General features: G+C 46.9%; 1 protein-coding gene across 2 annotated transcripts in view; it reads left to right on the top strand.

The window, feature by feature from the left end:
- Positions 1 to 19117, top strand: part of LOC144823936 (sperm-specific sodium:proton exchanger-like) — an 8804346-nt gene that overhangs the window by 6031236 nt on the left and 2753993 nt on the right. For both annotated transcript variants that reach the window (XM_078682870.1, XM_078682871.1), the window contains one exon: positions 13 to 162. In XM_078682870.1, coding sequence (XP_078538996.1) covers positions 13 to 162 — 150 coding nt within the window. The remainder of the gene's footprint in view (positions 1 to 12; positions 163 to 19117) is intronic.

The following is a 19117-nucleotide window of genomic DNA, read 5'->3' as shown; positions in this document are numbered from 1 at the left end:
TTTTTCTTTTAGATCTTACTTCCGAGGCTATTAATGATGTTGAACAAACAAATCAACAAACAATTGAGCTTTGGCTTTGATATTGCAAAAGGATTTGTTGTTAGCGAAGAAGATGTTAAGAAAGTAGTAGACCAGCTATCTGATAATACCAAAATTACACAGGTAAGGGAATTTAAAAAAAAAGGAATGTTGTGTTCCTTGCAATTATTTTGATACAAGATTAACAAACTGTTTCCTCTAAATTGCTCATCTGTAATTCATTTCAAGTAAGTAAGTAAGTACATTTTTATTTGCATAGTTAATTAAAACCATTACAATACGACCATTTAAAATTACATCTATACACAATACATTGCTCACTGTAAGCATAACATTGCATCTGCATAAATAAAATTATATATACTCTGTTTCAGATTTCCCATTTAAAATCTTAAAATTGATACTTTTTAGACAATCATTATTAAATGAGATTCAACTTATATTTTAATGTTATCTGAGAGTTAAGGAAGGGTCAAGTTTCGACCACCTTCATAAACTTCACAAAACTACAGTTCAACTGCGGGTCATTGGGTGCAAAGCAGGCAAGAACTGCATGTCTTCGTGAGCGTATTCCTCGCTGGTTAAATTGAAATTTTAACAAACGTTTCCGTTCCTCAAGCAATTTGTCGCAGGAGTACAACAGATGCGGCATATCATCAGGCACCATGCCACATAAGCGACAAAGGGATCCCGCCTTAACCTTAAACCAGTGAGGAAAATGGCAGATACAAGGTAACAGGTCCAACCTATACTTTAAAAACTTTAGCTTTGTAGTTTTTGAGTATCCCAAGGCAAGGTAGCTCTGTGGTCCTTGTGCGGAGTAGGAGTTTAGGGTTATCCATCCATGTGACCTTTTAGCAAGAGACACCTTTGTTGTAAATGAATCTAGGACCCTAGTGTAACTGTCTCGATTCATGCCCTTATATAGGTATACAATATCCTATCCTTATATAGGCATAGAAATCAGTACCATATTTGGCCTGAGCCTTGCAGCCCAAATACGGCATGGCTACTTCCACTAAGATCCGAGAATCAACAACGATTTCTTGGAAAAACCCGCCTTCACCAGCTAGGGACTTCCCCCTGCTTGAATATTGATGTATCCAAGAAATCCTGGAGTTTTCAAATAATTGAGTCTTTGAGTGACAATATTAAGTCCAATCACACGTCAAACTCTGCACCTTTAAGGTATAAATATGCCTACATTTGCCCAGACAAACACACGGTGGTTTGGAGCAGATCGACGAACTACTTGCCCGACGCCCTGCAGCAGCAAGAGCCGAAGGAAGCCGACCCTCCAGCTGACGCACTGAGAGACACTGTTTTTTCTCTTGCCGAGAAATCCAGCTCCAGTGGTTCCAGGCTACCCTTGCGGGTTGCTGGGAAATCGAGTCCTGAGAGAGAGAGATACAAGACCTCCTTCATTCTAAACCAAGGTACGGAGCTTATTAGACCCGTAGAGAATTCTTGATTAGATTCTTGGCAAGAAATACTAAAACTAAACAACTCCTCTCTTACTTCTTCCCTTGTGCTAGGCTTAGGTCAGGTAGACCGGGGTAGGCGTATTTTAGAAGCACCAGTTGAGTACTTTTAGCCATCATTTTAACCCTGTATGTATGTTATCCGTTTTAAGGCAATTTATGGCTTAGAAACCATATCATGCTTTTACAGTACTACTTTATAATACTGTTCGTATTATATACTCTGTACTTTATTACCGGTACTACGATTCTAGCAGTACATTTCTTATGCTTGAGAAACAAGACTGTTCCATAAATACTTTTATTGAAAACGCCCGTCTCTCTATTTTCTCAGCACCTCTGGTGAAATGAAGCATGCACGAATGACTGAGTAAAATAGCTATCTATTGTTTCCGTGACTCTAGAGATTGATTTCTTATTCTTGGGAAACAAAGTTGTCATGTTTATGCGGTTGTCAGAAACCAATCCCTTCTGGTGAATTTGAGAAAGTTTCTAGTGACCTCTGAGCTAGCTGGAACTCACAATTAAGTCTAATATATACGATAGAGACCTAGTCGACTTCAGTCCTACGTCTAAACTATAGTATATGTATTCCAATGCTCAGAGTCTATTTGGAATATATGAACTACACCACATGGCGCCCAACGTTTGGTAAGGTGATAATTTAACGCTAGATACTAGAGTAACTCAGTCATGCTTTTCACACAGACCCCTTTCTCCCGTAAAAACTCCAATAGACGTCTGGAGTGGTTGAAAGGTAAATATCCACCAAAACTGAGTAGGACAAAAAATCCTATGTATTAGTTTTTGGTTTGTTCAGCCTTGAAGGATACAGTGTTCCAAAATATTGTGCACCTAATCTTTGTTGCCTTGAACCTATTCTGCAAACTTTTCCGTCAGTAAAATAACGATGTCTGATGAAGAATTAGCTGCAGCTGCAGCACAAGCAGTTTCAGATGACAGAAATAGGTTACAGAATGACCCGGATGCTGTAATCATCCCAGTAAACATAAGAAAAACTATAACTTTCAGACTCATAAATAATGGGGTATCATCGAGAGGTGGTAAAGTAATCTTTGTTATAGAGGCACATAAATATCGGCAAACCGAGGTATTCTATTCATGGATTCACTTTCTTCCAGCAGATGGAGGAACACACGAGTTCCACTACTACAAAGTAGAGGAACCTCCGGAGGAATATGTTCCTTACGAGGACATTGAAATTCCATTAACTTACCAAGAGCATCAGCTCTGGTTTAAAGGCGCCCTAAAACAGGAAAATCACATTACCAGGCTCGGTCCACTAGGTAGACCAGGAGCTACATGGCCGGTACTAGGCGCTACGAGGCCTGCGGTGCGGGTAGCAGTGCGCTTTACAAGACACAAGACACACACAATTACACCACATCCAGACAAAGAAAAAAAGACAGGTCGAGAACTGTTAGCTCAGCTGAAAGAGTTAATCAAAATACATAGACAATTGGTCCAATATGTCCTGCGGACCTTAACAGTACAACCTACTGTAAGGATTCCACAGCACACCCCTCACCAGGGGAACACAAACAAAATAACACCACAGACTATACAATCAGCCATTGGTAAAATGTCTGCCAAAGGGGAACAAATTCCGTTTTGGATAGCACAAATAATTACTCAAATTGAGGCAGTATTCCCTGATAGTACACCTCATGAGAAACACAGAATTCTGACAATCTGTTTACCAATGGGGATAGCACCACATGTGGAGGACTTCAATCTACACAAAAACACATGGTGTACCGTTCATGGGGGTGATGCCAGACGTTCTGAGACAGATTCAAAATGAGTATGGTCCAGAACCGCCCTTAAATCTAGGTATGATATTACTGAAAGATTTCAAACAGGTCTCGGCTACACTATTAGCCAACATTAAAGGTGAAACAGCATCCGTGGCAATCCGCCAAAAGTTAAAAGAAACAGATATAACGGACCAACCATATGAGCTTGCAAGAATTATTGAAAAATCATATGAAGAACTGGGTAGAGATAGTTTGGGTGGGAAACCATTAAAACCCCAACTAACTGAAAGTCCTGAAAAAGTTTTTATTAAAAATAATCTCACTACTCCTAAGAAGAAGTGGGAAAATGCTAAATAAACACTTCCTAAAGAGAAACGTTCTCAGTCCAGAGGAAGATCTCCCCAACGGGGAGGTAGGTCTCCACAACGGGAGCCCTCTGAAAAAAGGTATAACCTTAGGAATAGGGATACTTTGAGAAAACCTGATAGATATCAAGATACTGATTCTCGTTCCTCTCGTACCTTTCAGACTTCTACGCAGAAATCCGAGAGGAGAGGACAATCAGAACCAAAAGAGGAACGCGTGAAGTCCAAAGAGGAACAGCGCGTTCCAAAAAATAAGAAAACTCAATTCACCAAGAAGAAGGTAGCAAGCATAAAGATCAGACATGCCGAGGATCTTGAGGACACAACTCAAGAACAGGGAGTGGGCCTAAACAATGCTAGACAGAGCAGCAGAAGTCACCATAGTTCGCAGGATCCTGATGGATCATCTGGAGACAGTGGACTTGAATGAATGCATTCAGGTTGAAAATGCTGACACCAGGGTTAGTGTACCCCACAAGTTATATGAAGTAACACTCCAGATGGAGAAGTGTATCTCACTGGTTAGAGGAGGCAGACCCTGATGTAGAGGTCAGACCCGGGACCAGGGTTCAATTCCTGACGCGGCAGGGTCTTGAGCTCAAAGTGTCCACGGACTCGATAATTCTCGCCTTGGTGCCTACTCGAATCATGGGTTCACACTCTGAAACTCTGGGCAATAGCTTGCTTAATCTCCACTACGGCCCCACTGCGATGGGATGCCTGGTCTTCACCTTGGGGATGCCCAGTAGGGGTTATCTCACAGGGAAAGCCAGGACGGGTTCCCAAAGCAAGCGCTAAGAGACCTGTTGGTGATTTGGCGCTATATAAATCGAAATTAACATAACATAACATAACAGATGGAGGGGGACATAACTAGAAAAATAAAAGCACTCTTTTGGGAGAAGCTCTCTAAGGGCTATGACATTCTTCTAGCTGAACAAGACTGCCACCTGAATTTGTTAGGGAGTGCCCACATGGTGAAGAGATAATTATGCCAGCCTTCTTTAATCATATTCCTATTCATAGAAAATACACCTATGCCAGAAAATGTGCTGTGGCCCAGGCTCCAGCCTTATATAAAAATCATTTGGGATGGGATGAGGATTCTCCTCACCATAACATCCAGTTAAAAAAATCAACCTATTGCACAAAGGCAGTATCCAGTTAAGCATAAAGCTAAGAAACAAGTCAGGGAGATTTTAAATCAACTTGAATACCAAGGGGTGATTGAAACATGCACCTCGTCAATGAACAATCCTTTGTTTCCTGTCTCCAAACCAGACAATTCATATCGTCTAGTTTTGGATTACAGACATTTAAACTCCTGTTGCAAAACATTTGCAGTACAAAATGCACATAGTGTAGCACTGATGAATAACATCGTGCAAAAAAATATAAAACCACATTAGATATTTCAAATGTTTTTTTTGTCAAAACATTGCACTGGAAAGCTGGCATTTGTCCGCTTTCTCAATTATGGGGACACAGCAAAACTTTTGCCATCACCCCCAAGGATTCAAGAATAGTCCAGGGTTATTTTCAGCCAGGGTAACAGAGTTACTATAAACGTACGATGATGAGGCATTATCATATGTTAATGACATCTATCTTACAGAGGACAATTTGGACAGGCACTTGAAAAGAGTGAACACCATAATACTTGGGTTTGCTTCTGAAGAGTATAAATTCAATTTTAAGAAATCACAAATTGCCCACCTCAACGTCCTATTCTTAGGATACGAGTTATCAAGTGAAGGCAAAAGCCTGGCAGCAAACTTTCTAGAGAAATGTGCGCTGCTCCAACCTCCAAAAACGCTGAAAAACACACAGTCAATTCTGAGTTTCCTGAATTTTGGAAGAACTTATGTTCTGAATTACACAGAAAGGGTTAAACCTCTCTACGAACTAATCAAACCTGATTTCAAACCAAAATATTGGACTCAAACACACACAGAAATTTTGCGTTCAGTCCAAACAGACATGTTAGCGAAAACTCAGTTAGAGACACGCGACAATGTGCGCAACCTTGTAATCCGAATCATCCCAGGGAGATGCGGATTCACATACCTGACCTTTAATGAAGGTGAAAAGGTACCAATAGCATATGAATCACACTTGTACACACAAGTGGAAGTAAAATTCATTTCTAAAAAAAAAAATTCTGACAGCGGTTCAAACTGCAGTAGCAAAGGAGAGAGCCCTAGCACAGGGTAAACGTATAATGAGCGTTACACCTGTACCTGCCTTAGAGGCAGTGACAAAAGCAAGCATTCCCAATGCAAAAGCTTTACATCCAAGATGGATACAATGGGTTAACTCTCTTGCTGCAACAGACGTTGAATACGTGTTTGACCCCTACTTAAAAACACAAGAATTCCTACACTACGAGTATGACTGTCCCCTGCCGACCGAGATTCTGCCTCTAGAACATTACGGATGTATAATCTATACAGACGGATCAGCGCAGCCCGCAGTTGGGGGTAAACAAGCATATAGTGCTGCGTGCGCAATCGTTGAAGGTCGTTGGCGCGTAGGTAGAGTCAGACCTATGGTCACTAAAACACAATCACTCGGAGACTGTACAGCTCAGTGACCTGAACTACAAGCTTTCAAGATGGCGCTTTAAAATACCGATCACGAATTCCCCACACTAATAGTGTGCAATTCGTATTTCTGCATTGACTCTTACAACGAACACTTGCAGAACTGGGTTCAAACTCGTTTCAAAAATTCAAAAGGTGGCACAATTAAGCATAAAACACTTTGGGAACAAGTAGTTCTTTTGAAGAAAGAACTACAAAGGACTCACGTGATTCATACACTGAGTCATCAACGTGATGGCGTTCACGGTGCAGGGAATTCATTGGCTGATGAAGCCGCGAAGGCAGCTGTGCAAACGGCTTCCGTAGCTACAATCACTCACTCGAAAAGAGTAATAGACGGTGAAACGTTACTAGCAGTAAAAGCCTCAAGGGAAGGCAGCTATGCAGCGTTACCTCTAAACTATCCACTCACAAATACATACATAATTGATGCAAACTCCGTTCCTTTTGCTCAAATCCCTGGAGTGGGGGACAGAGTATTTCCAAACAGGAATCGGAGAGCTGCTTTGGTACATGATTACAAAAAGGGGGTGGTGATGGACAGAGTATCTGAGTTAATCAGAACACTCCTACCCAGTCAACAGATCAGGGCTTGATCCATCACCGTTTTTTAGCTCACTGCACCATCCCAGTTCAGAACCTGGCTATATGCAAATTAGTCTGTCCCTGGCCCAGTGCATCATGGGAACAGGGCAGACCCAACTACCAAGCCAATTCTTCACTGGAAAGGAAACTAGCTTCCGGGGACCGGTTTCTGGCATTACAGCCGTCTTCGGCCCGGCTTGCGTGAATCCTGATGGTGCAACGAGCAAGGGACTCATGTCTGAGCATACCCTTCCACACTCATGGTGGCCAAAATAATTACAAAAAGGGGGTGGTGATGGACAGAGTATCTGAGTTAATCAGAACACTCCTACCCAGTCAACAGATCAGGGCTTGATCCATCACCGTTTTTTAGCTCACTGCACCATCCCAGTTCAGAACCTGGCTATATGCAAATTAGTCTGTCCCTGGCCCAGTGCATCATGGGAACAGGGCAGACCCAACTACCAAGCCAATTCTTCACTGGAAAGGAAACAAGCTTCCGGGGACCGGTTTCTGGCATTACAGCCGTCTTCGGCCCGGCTTGGGTGAATCCTGATGGTGCAATGAGCAAGGGACTCATGTCTGAGCATACCCTTCCACACTCATGGTGGCCAAAATAATTACAAAAGGGGGTGGTGATGGACAGAGTATCTGAGTTAATCAGAACACTCCTACCCAGTCAACAGATCAGGGCTTGATCCATCACCGTTTTTTAGCTCACTGCACCATCCCAGTTCAGAACCTGGCTATATGCTAATTAGTCTGTCCCTGGCCCAGTGCATCATGGGAACAGGGCAGACCCAACTACCAAGCCAATTCTTCACTGGAAAGGAAACAAGCTTCCGGGGACCGGTTTCTGGCATTACAGCCGTCTTCGGCCCGGCTTGCGTGAATCCTGATGGTGCAATGAGCAAGGGACTCATGTCTGAGCATACCCTTCCACACTCATGGTGGCCAAAATAATTACAAAAAGGGGGTGGTGATGGACAGAGTATCTGAGTTAATCAGAACACTCCTACCCAGTCAACAGATCAGGGCTTGATCCATCACCGTTTTTTAGTTCACTGCACCATCCCAGTTCAGAACCTGGCTATATGCAAATTAGTCTGTCCCTGGCCCAGTGCATCATGGGAACAGGGAAGACCCAACTACCAAGCCAATTCTTCACTGGAAAGGAAACAAGCTTCCGGGGACCGGTTTCTGGCATTACAGCCGTCTTCGGCCCGGCTTGCGTGAATCCTGATGGTGCAATGAGCAAGGGACTCATGTCTGAGCATACCCTTCCACACTCATGGTGGCCAAAATAATTACAAAAAGGGGGTGGTGATGGACAGAGTATCTGAGTTAATCAGAACACTCCTACCCAGTCAACAGATCAGGGCTTGATCCATCACCGTTTTTTAGCTCACTGCACCATCCCAGTTCAGAACCTGGCTATATGCAAATTAGTCTGTCCCTGGCCCAGTGCATCATGGGAACAGGGCAGACCCAACTACCAAGCCAATTCTTCACTGGAAAGGAAACTAGCTTCCGGGGACCGGTTTCTGGCATTACAGCCGTCTTCGGCCCGGCTTGCGTGAATCCTGATGGTGCAACGAGCAAGGGACTCATGTCTGAGCATACCCTTCCACACTCATGGTGGCCAAAATAATTACAAAAAGGGGGTGGTGATGGACAGAGTATCTGAGTTAATCAGAACACTCCTACCCAGTCAACAGATCAGGGCTTGATCCATCACCGTTTTTTAGCTCACTGCACCATCCCAGTTCAGAACCTGGCTATATGCAAATTAGTCTGTCCCTGGCCCAGTGCATCATGGGAACAGGGCAGACCCAACTACCAAGCCAATTCTTCACTGGAAAGGAAACAAGCTTCCGGGGACCGGTTTCTGGCATTACAGCCGTCTTCGGCCCGGCTTGGGTGAATCCTGATGGTGCAATGAGCAAGGGACTCATGTCTGAGCATACCCTTCCACACTCATGGTGGCCAAAATAATTACAAAAAGGGGGTGGTGATGGACAGAGTATCTGAGTTAATCAGAACACTCCTACCCAGTCAACAGATCAGGGCTTGATCCATCACCGTTTTTTAGCTCACTGCACCATCCCAGTTCAGAACCTGGCTATATGCTAATTAGTCTGTCCCTGGCCCAGTGCATCATGGGAACAGGGCAGACCCAACTACCAAGCCAATTCTTCACTGGAAAGGAAACAAGCTTCCGGGGACCGGTTTCTGGCATTACAGCCGTCTTCGGCCCGGCTTGCGTGAATCCTGATGGTGCAATGAGCAAGGGACTCATGTCTGAGCATACCCTTCCACACTCATGGTGGCCAAAATAATTACAAAAAGGGGGTGGTGATGGACAGAGTATCTGAGTTAATCAGAACACTCCTACCCAGTCAACAGATCAGGGCTTGATCCATCACCGTTTTTTAGTTCACTGCACCATCCCAGTTCAGAACCTGGCTATATGCAAATTAGTCTGTCCCTGGCCCAGTGCATCATGGGAACAGGGAAGACCCAACTACCAAGCCAATTCTTCACTGGAAAGGAAACAAGCTTCCGGGGACCGGTTTCTGGCATTACAGCCGTCTTCGGCCCGGCTTGCGTGAATCCTGATGGTGCAATGAGCAAGGGACTCATGTCTGAGCATACCCTTCCACACTCATGGTGGCCAAAATAATTACAAAAAGGGGGTGGTGATGGACAGAGTATCTGAGTTAATCAGAACACTCCTACCCAGTCAACAGATCAGGGCTTGATCCATCACCGTTTTTTAGCTCACTGCACCATCCCAGTTCAGAACCTGGCTATATGCAAATTAGTCTGTCCCTGGCCCAGTGCATCATGGGAACAGGGCAGACCCAACTACCAAGCCAATTCTTCACTGGAAAGGAAACAAGCTTCCGGGGACCGGTTTCTGGTATTACAGCCGTCTTCGGCCCGGCTTGCGTGAATCCTGATGGTGCAATGAGCAAGGGACTCATGTCTGAGCATACCCTTCCACACTCATGGTGGCCAAAATAATTACAAAAAGGGGGTGGTGATGGACAGAGTATCTGAGTTAATCAGAACACACCTACCCAGTCAACAGATCAGGGCTTGATCCATCACCGTTTTTTAGCTCACTGCACCATCCCAGTTCAGAACCTTGCTATATGCAAATTAGTATGTCCCTGGCCCAGTGCATCATGGGAACAGGGCAGACCCAACTACCAAGACAATTCTTCACTGGAAAGGAAACAAGCTTCCGGGGACCGGTTTCTGGCATTACAGCCGTCTTCGGCCCGGCTTGCGTGAATCCTGATGGTGCAATGAGCAAGGGACTCATGTCTGAGCATACCCTTCCACACTCATGGTGGCCAAAATAATTACAAAAAGGGGGTGGTGATGGACAGAGTATCTGAGTTAATCAGAACACTCCTACCCAGTCAACAGATCAGGGCTTGATCCATCACCGTTTTTTAGCTCACTGCACCATCCCAGTTCAGAACCTGGCTATATGCAAATTAGTCTGTCCCTGGCCCAGTACATCATGGGAACAGGGCAGACCCAACTACCAAGCCAATTCTTCACTGGAAAGGAAACAAGCTTCCGGGGACCAGTTTCTGGCATTACAGCCGTCTTCGGCCCGGCTTGCGTGAATCCTGATGGTGCAATGAGCAAGGGACTCATGTCTGAGCATACCCTTCCACACTCATGGTGGCCAAAATAATTACAAAAAGGGGGTGGTGATGGACAGAGTATCTGAGTTAATCAGAACACTCCTACCCAGTCAACAGATATGGGCTTGATCCATCACCGTTTTTTAGCTCACTGCACCATCCCAGTTCAGAACCTGGCTATATGCAAATTAGTCTGTCCCTGGCCCAGTGCATCATGGGAACAGGGCAGACCCAACTACCAAGCCAATTCTTCACTGGAAAGGAAACAAGCTTCCGGGGACCGGTTTCTGGCATTACAGCCATCTTCAGCCCGGCTTACGTGAATCCTGATGGTGCAATGAGCAAGGGACTCATGTCTGAGCATACCCTTCCACACTCATGGTGGCCAAAATAATTACAAAAAGGGGGTGGTGATGGACAGAGTATCTGAGTTAATCAGAACACTCCTACCCAGTCAACAGATCAGGGCTTGATCCATCACCGTTTTTTAGCTCACTGCACCATCCCAGTTCAGAACCTGGCTATATGCTAATTAGTCTGTCCCTGGCCCAGTGCATCATGGGAACAGGGCAGACCCAACTACCAAGCCAATTCTTCACTGGAAAGGAAACAAGCTTCCGGGGACCGGTTTCTGGCATTACAGCCGTCTTCGGCCCGGCTTGCGTGAATCCTGATGGTGCAATGAGCAAGGGACTCATTTCTGAGCATACCCTTCCACACTCATGGTGGCAAAAATAATTACAAAAAGGGGGTGGTGATGGACAGAGTATCTGAGTTAATCAGAACACTCCTACCCAGTCAACAGATCAGGGCTTGATCCATCACCGTTTTTTAGCTCACTGCACCATCCCAGTTCAGAACCTGGCTATATGCAAATTAGTCTGTCCCTGGCCCAGTGCATCATGGGAACAGGGCAGACCCAACTACCAAGCCAATTCTTCACTGGAAAGGAAACAAGCTTCCGGGGACCGGTTTCAGGCATTACAGCCGTCTTCGGCCCGGCTTGCGTGAATCCTGATGGTGCAATGAGCAAGGGACTCATGTCTGAGCATACCCTTCCACACTCATGGTGGCCAAAATAATTACAAAAAGGGGGTGGTGATGGACAGAGTATCTGAGTTAATCAGAACACTCCTACCCAGTCAACAGATCAGGGCTTGATCCATCACCGTTTTTTAGCTCACTGCACCATCCCAGTTCAGAACCTGGCTTTATGCAAATTAGTCTGTCCCTGGCCCAGTGCATCATGGGAACAGGGCAGACCCAACTACCAATCCAATTCTTCACTGGAAAGGAAACAAGCTTCCGGGGACCGGTTTCTGGTATTACAGCCGTCTTCGGCCCGGCTTGCGTGAATCCTGATGGTGCAATGAGCAAGGGACTCATGTCTGAGCATACCCTTCCACACTCATGGTGGCCAAAATAATTACAAAAAGGGGGTGGTGATGGACAGAGTATCTGAGTTAATCAGAACACTCCTACCCAGTCAACAGAGCAGGGCTTGATCCATCACCGTTTTTTAGCTCACTGCACCATCCCAGTTCAGAACCTGGCTATATGCAAATTAGTATGTCCCTGGCCCAGTGCATCATGGGAACAGGGCAGACCCAACTACCAAGCCAATTCTTCACTGGAAAGGAAACAAGCTTCCGGGGACCGGTTTCTGGCATTACAGCCGTCTTCGGCCCGGCTTGCGTGAATCCTGATGGTGCAATGAGCAAGGGACTCATGTCTGAGCATACCCTTCCACACTCATGGTGGCCAAAATAATTACAAAAAGGGGGTGGTGATGGACAGAGTATCTGAGTTAATCAGAACACTCCTACCCAGTCAACAGATCAGGGCTTGATCCATCACCGTTTTTTAGCTCACTGCACCATCCCAGTTCAGAACCTGGCTACATGCAAATTAGTCTGTCCCTGGCCCAGTGCATCATGGGAACAGGGCAGACCCAACTACCAAGCCAATTCTTCACTGGAAAGGAAACAAGCTTCCGGGGACCGGTTTCTGGCATTACAGCTGTCTTCGGCCCGGCTTGCGTGAATCCTGATGGTGCAATGAGCAAGGGACTCATGTCTGAGCATACCCTTCCACACTCATGGTGGCCAAAATAACTGCAAAAAGGGGGTGGTGATGGACTGAGTATCTGAGTTAATCAGAACACTCCTACCCAGTCAACAGATCAGGGCTTGATCCATCACCGTTTTTTAGCTCACTGCACCATCCCAGTTCAGAACCTGGCTATATGCAAATTAGTCTGTCCCTGGCACAGTGCATCATGGGAACAGGGCAGACCCAACTACCAAGCCAATTCTTCACTGGAAAGGAAACAAGCTTCCGGGGACCGGTTTCTGGCATTACAGCCGTCTTCGGCCCGGCTTGCGTGAATCCTGATGGTGCAATGAGCAAGGGACTCATGTCTGAGCATACCCTTCCACACTCATGGTGGCCAAAATAATTACAAAAAGTGGGTGGTGATGGACAGAGTATCTGAGTTAATCAGAACACTCCTACCCAGTCAACAGATCAGGGCTTGATCCATCAGCGTTTTTTAGCTCACTGCACCATCCCAGTTCAGAACCTGGCTATATGCAAATTAGTCTGTCCCTGGCCCAGTGCATCATGGGAACAGGGCAGACCCAACTACCAAGCCAATTCTTCACTGGAAAGGAAACAAGCTTCCGGGGACCGGTTTCTGGCATTACAGCCGTCTTCGGCCCGGCTTGCGTGAATCCTGATGGTGCAATGAGCAAGGGACTCATGTCTGAGCATACCCTTCCACACTCATGGTGGCCAAAATAATTACAAAAAGGGGGTGGTGATGGACAGAGTATCTGAGTTAATCAGAACACTCCTACCCAGTCAACAGATCAGGGCTTGATCCATCACCGTTTTTTAGCTCACTGCACCATCCCAGTTCAGAACCTGGCTATATGCAAATTAGTCTGTCACTGGCCCAGTGCATCATGGGAACAGGGCAGACCCAACTACCAAGCCAATTCTTCACTGGAAAGGAAACAAGCTTCCGGGGTCCGGTTTCTGGCATTACAGCCGTCTTCGGCCCGGCTTGCGTGAATCCTGATGGTGCAATGAGCAAGGGACTCATGTCTGAGCATACCCTTCCACACTCATGGTGGCCAAAATAATTACAAAAAGGGGGTGGTGATGGACAGAGTATCTGAGTTAATCAGAACACTCCTACCCAGTCAACAGATCAGGGCTTGATCCATCACCGTTTTTAGCTCACTGCACCATCCCAGTTCAGAACCTGGCTATATGCAAATTAGTCTGTACCTGGCCCAGTGCATCATGGGAACAGGGCAGACCTAACTACCAAGCCAATTCTTCACTGGAAAGGAAACAAGCTTCCGAGGACCGGTTTCTGGCATTACAGCCGTCTTCGGCCCGGCTTGCGGGAATCCTGATGGTGCAATGAGCAAGGGACTCATGTCTGAGCATACCCTTCCACACTCATGGTGGCCAAAATAATTACAAAAAGGGGGTGGTGATGGACAGAGTATCTGAGTTAATCAGAACACTCCTACCCAGTCAACAGATCAGGGCTTGATCCATCACCGTTTTTTAGCTCACTGCACCATCCCAGTTCAGAACCTGGCTATATGCAAATTAGTCTGTCCCTGGCCCAGTGCATCATGGGAACAGGGCAGACCCAACTACAAAGCCAATTCTTCTCTGGAAAGGAAACAAGCTTCCGGGGACCGGTTTCTGGCATTACAGCCGTCTTCGGCCCGGCTTGCGTGAATCCTGATGCTGCAATGAGCAAGGGACTCATGTCTGAGCATACCCTTCCACACTCATGGTGGCCAAAATAATTACAAAAAGGGGGTGGTGATGGACAGAGTATCTGAGTTAATCAGAACACTCCTACCCAGTCAACAGATCAGGGCTTGATCCATCACCGTTTTTTAGCTCACTGCACCATCCCAGTTCAGAACCTGGCTATATGCAAATTAGTCTGTCCCTGGCCCAGTGCATCATGGGAACAGGGCAGACCCAACTACCAAGCCAATTCTTCACTGGAAAGCAAACAAGCTTCCGGGGACCGGTTTCTGGCATTACAGCCGTCTTCGGCCAGGCTTGCGTGAATCCTGATGGTGCAATGAGCAAGGGACTCATGTCTGAGCATACCCTTCCACACTCATGGTGGCCAAAATAATTACAAAAAGGGGGTGGTGATGGACAGAGTATCTGAGTTAATCAGAACACTCCTACCCAGTCAACAGATCAGGGCTTGATCCATCACCGTTTTTTTAGCTCACTGCACCATCCCAGTTCAGAACCTGGCTATATGCAAATTAGTCTGTCCCTGGCCCAGTGCATCATGGGAACAGGGCAGACCCAACTACAAGCCAATTCTTCACTGGAAAGGAAACAAGCTTCCTGGGACCGGTTTCTGGCATTACAACCGTCTTCGGCCCGGCTTGCGTGAATCCTGATGGTGCAATGAGCAAGGGACTCATGTCTGAGCATACCCTTCCACACTCATGGTGGCCAAAATAATTACAAAAAGGGGGTGGTGATGGACAGAGTATCTGAGTTAATCAGAACACTCCTACCCAGTCAAGGAGATCAGGGCTTGATCCATCACCGTTTTTTAGCTCACTGCACCATCCCAGTTCAGAACCTGGCTATATGCAAATTAGTCTGTCCCTGGCCCAGTGCATCATGGGAACAGGGCAGACCCAACTACCAAGCCAATTCTTCACTGGAAAGGAAACAAGCTTCCGGGGACCGGTTTCCGGCATTACAGCCGTCTTCGGCCCGGCTTGCGTGAATCCTGATGGTGCAATGAGCAAGGGACTCATGTCTGAGCATACCCTTCCACACTCATGGTGGCCAAAATAATTACAAAAAGGGGGTGATGATGGACAGAGTATCTGAGTTAATCAGAACACTCCTACCCAGTCAACAGATCAGGGCTTGATCCATCACCGTTTTTTAGCTCACTGCACCATCCCAGTTCAGAACCTGGCTATATGCAAATTAGTCTGTCCGTGGCCCAGTGCATCATGGGAACAGGGCAGACCCAACTACCAAGCCAATTCTTCACTGGAAAGGAAACAAGCTTCCGGGGACCGGTTTCTGGCATTACAGCCGTCTTCGGCCCGGCTTGCGTGAATCCTGATGGTGCAATGAGCAAGGGACTCATGTCTGAGCATACCCTTCCACAATCATGGTGGCCAAAATAATTACAAAAAGGGGGTGGTGATGGACAGAGTATCTGAGTTAATCAGAACACTCCTACCCAGTCAACAGATCAGGGCTTGATCCATCACCGTTTTTTAGCTCACTGCACCATCCCAGTTCAGAACCTGGCTATATGCAAATTAGTCTGTCCCTGGCCCAGTGCATCATGGGAACAGGGCAGACCCAACTACCAAGCCAATTCTTCACTGGAAAGGAAACAAGCTTCCGGGGACCGGTTTCTGGCATTACAGCCGTCTTCGGCCCGGCTTGCGTGAATCCTGATGGTGCAATGAGCAAGGGACTCATGTCTGAGCATACCCTTCCACACTCATGGTGGCCAAAATAATTACAAAAAGGGGGTGGTGATGGACAGAGTATCTGAGTTAATCAGAACACTCCTACCCAGTTAACAGATCAGGGCTTGATCCATCACCGTTTTTTAGCTCACTGCACCATCCCAGTTCAGAACCTGGCTATATGCAAATTAGTCTGTCCCTGGCCCAGTGCATCATGGGAACAGGGCAGACCCAACTACCAAGCCAATTCTTCACTGGAAAGGAAACAAGCTTCCGGGGACCGGTTTCTGGCATTACAGCCGTCTTCGGCCCGGCTTGCGTGAATCCTGATGGTGCAATGAGCAAGGGACTCATGTCTGAGCATACCCTTCCACACTCATGGTGGCCAAAATAATTACAAAAAGGGGGTGGTGATGGACAGAGTATCTGAGTTAATCAGAACACTCCTACCCAGTCAACAGATCAGGGCTTGACCCATCACCGTTTTTTAGCTCACTGCACCATCCCAGTTCAGAACCTGGCTATATGCAAATTAGTCTGTCTGTGGCCCAGTGCATCATGGGAACAGGGCAGACCCAACTACCAAGCCAATTCTTCACTGGAAAGGAAACAAGCTTCCGGGGACCGGTTTCTGGCATTACAGCCGTCTTCGGCCCGGCTTGCGTGAATCCTGATGGTGCAATGAGCAAGGGACTCATGTCTGAGCATACCCTTCCACACTCATGGTGGCCAAAATAATTACAAAAAAGGGGTGGTGATGGACAGAGTATCTGAGTTAATCAGAACACTCCTACCCAGTCAACAGATCAGGGCTTGATCCATCACCGTTTTTTAGCTCACTGCACCATCCCAGTTCAGAACCTGGCTATATGCAAATTAGTCTGTCCCTGGCCCAGTGCATCATGGGAACAGGGCAGACCCAACTACCAAGCCAATTCTTCACTGGAAAGGAAACAAGCTTCCGGGGACCGGTTTCTGGCATTACAGCCGTCTTCGGCCCAGCTAGCGTGAATCCTGATGGTGCAATGAGCAAGGGACTCATGTCTGAGCATACCCTTCCACACTCATGGTGGCCAAACTAATTACAAAAAGGGGGTGGTGATGGACAGAGTATCTGAGTTAATCAGAACACTCCTACCCAGTCAACAGATCAGGGCTTGATCCATCACCGTTTTTTAGCTCACTGCACCGTCCCAGTTCAGAACCTGGCTATATGCAAATTAGTCTGTCCCTGGCCCAGTGCATCATGGGAACAGGGCAGACCCAACTACCAAGCCAATTCTTCACTGGAAAGGAAACAAGCTTCCGGGGACCGGTTTCTGGCATTACAGCCGTCTTCGGCCCGGCTTGCGTGAATCCTGATGGTGCAATGAGCAAGGGACTCATGTCTGAGCATACCCTTCCACACTCATGGTGGCCAAAATAATTACAAAAAGGGGGTGGTGATGGACAGAGTATCTGAGTTAATCAGAACACTCCTACCCAGTTAACAGATCAGGGCTTGATCCATCACCGTTTTTTAGCTCACTGCACCATCCCAGTTCAGAACCTGGCTATATGCAAATTAGTCTGTCCCTGGCCCAGTGCATCATGGGAACAGGGCAGACCCAACTACCAAGCCAATTCTTCACTGGAAAGGAAACAAGCTTCCGGGGACCGGTTTCTGGCATTACAGCCGTCTTCGGCCCGGCTTGCGTGAATCCTGATGGTGCAATGAGCAAGGGACTCATGTCTGAGCATACCCTTCCACACTCATGGTGGCCAAAATAATTACAAAAAGGGGGTGGTGATGGACAGAGTATCTGAGTTAATCAGAACACTCCTACCCAGTCAACAGATCAGGGCTTGATCCATCACCGTTTTTTAGCTCACTGCACCATCCCAGTTCAGAACCTGGCTATATGCAAATTAGTCTGTCCGTGGCCCAGTGCATCATGGGAACAGGGCAGACCCAACTACCAAGCCAATTCTTCACTGGAAAGGAAACAAGCTTCCGGGGACCGGTTTCTGGCATTACAGCCGTCTTCGGCCCGGCTTGCGTGAATCCTGATGGTGCAATGAGCAAGGGACTCATGTCTGAGCATACCCTTCCACACTCATGGTGGCCAAAATAATTACAAAAAGGGGGTGGTGATGGACAGAGTATCTGAGTTAATCAGAACACTCCTACCCAGTCAACAGATCAGGGCTTGATCCATCACCGTTTTTTTTAGCTCACTGCACCATCCCAGTTCAGAACCTGGCTATATGCAAATTAGTCTGTCCCTGGCCCAGTGCATCATGGGAACAGGGCAGACCCAACTACCAAGCCAATTCTTCACTGGAAAGCAAACAAGCTTCCGGGGACCGGTTTCTGGCATTACAGCCGTCTTCGGCCCGGCTTGCGTGAATCCTGATGGTGCAATGAGCAAGGGACTCATGTCTGAGCATACCCTTCCACACTCATGGTGGCCAAAATAATTACAAAAAGGGGGTGGTGATGGACAGAGTATCTGAGTTAATCAGAACACTCCTACCCAGTCAACAGATCAGGGCGTGATCCATCACCGTTTTTTAGCTCACTGCACCGTCCCAGTTCAGAACCTGGCTATATGCAAATTAGTCTGTCCCTGGCCCAGTGCATCATGGGAACAGGGCAGACCCAACTACCAAGCCAATTCTTCACTGGAAAGGAAACAAGCTTCCGGGGACCGGTTTCTGGCATTACAGCCGTCTTCGGCCCGGCTTGCGTTAATCCTGATGGTGCAATGAGCAAGGGACTCATGTCTGAGCATACCCTTCCACACTCATGGTGGCCAAAATAATTACAAAAAGGGGGTGGTGATGGACAGAGTATCTGAGTTAATCAGAACACTCCTACCCAGTCAACAGATCAGGGCTTGATCCATCACCGTTTTTTAGCTCACTGCACCATCCCAGTTCAGAACCTGGCTATATGCAAATTAGTCTGTCCCTGGCCCAGTGCATCATGGGAACAGGACAGACCCAACTACCAAGCCAATTCTTCACTGGAAAGGAAACAAGCTTCCGGGGACCGTTTTCTGGCATTACAGCCGTCTTCGGCCCGGCTTGCGTGAATCCTGATGGTGCAATGAGC

This window comes from Lissotriton helveticus, chromosome 3_1 (assembly GCF_964261635.1).
Source record: "Lissotriton helveticus chromosome 3_1, aLisHel1.1, whole genome shotgun sequence".
Classification (NCBI taxonomy): domain Eukaryota; kingdom Metazoa; phylum Chordata; class Amphibia; order Caudata; family Salamandridae; genus Lissotriton; species Lissotriton helveticus.
The sequence above is the reverse complement of the archived record's forward strand: the minus strand, read 5'-3'. Positions and strand labels throughout refer to the sequence as shown.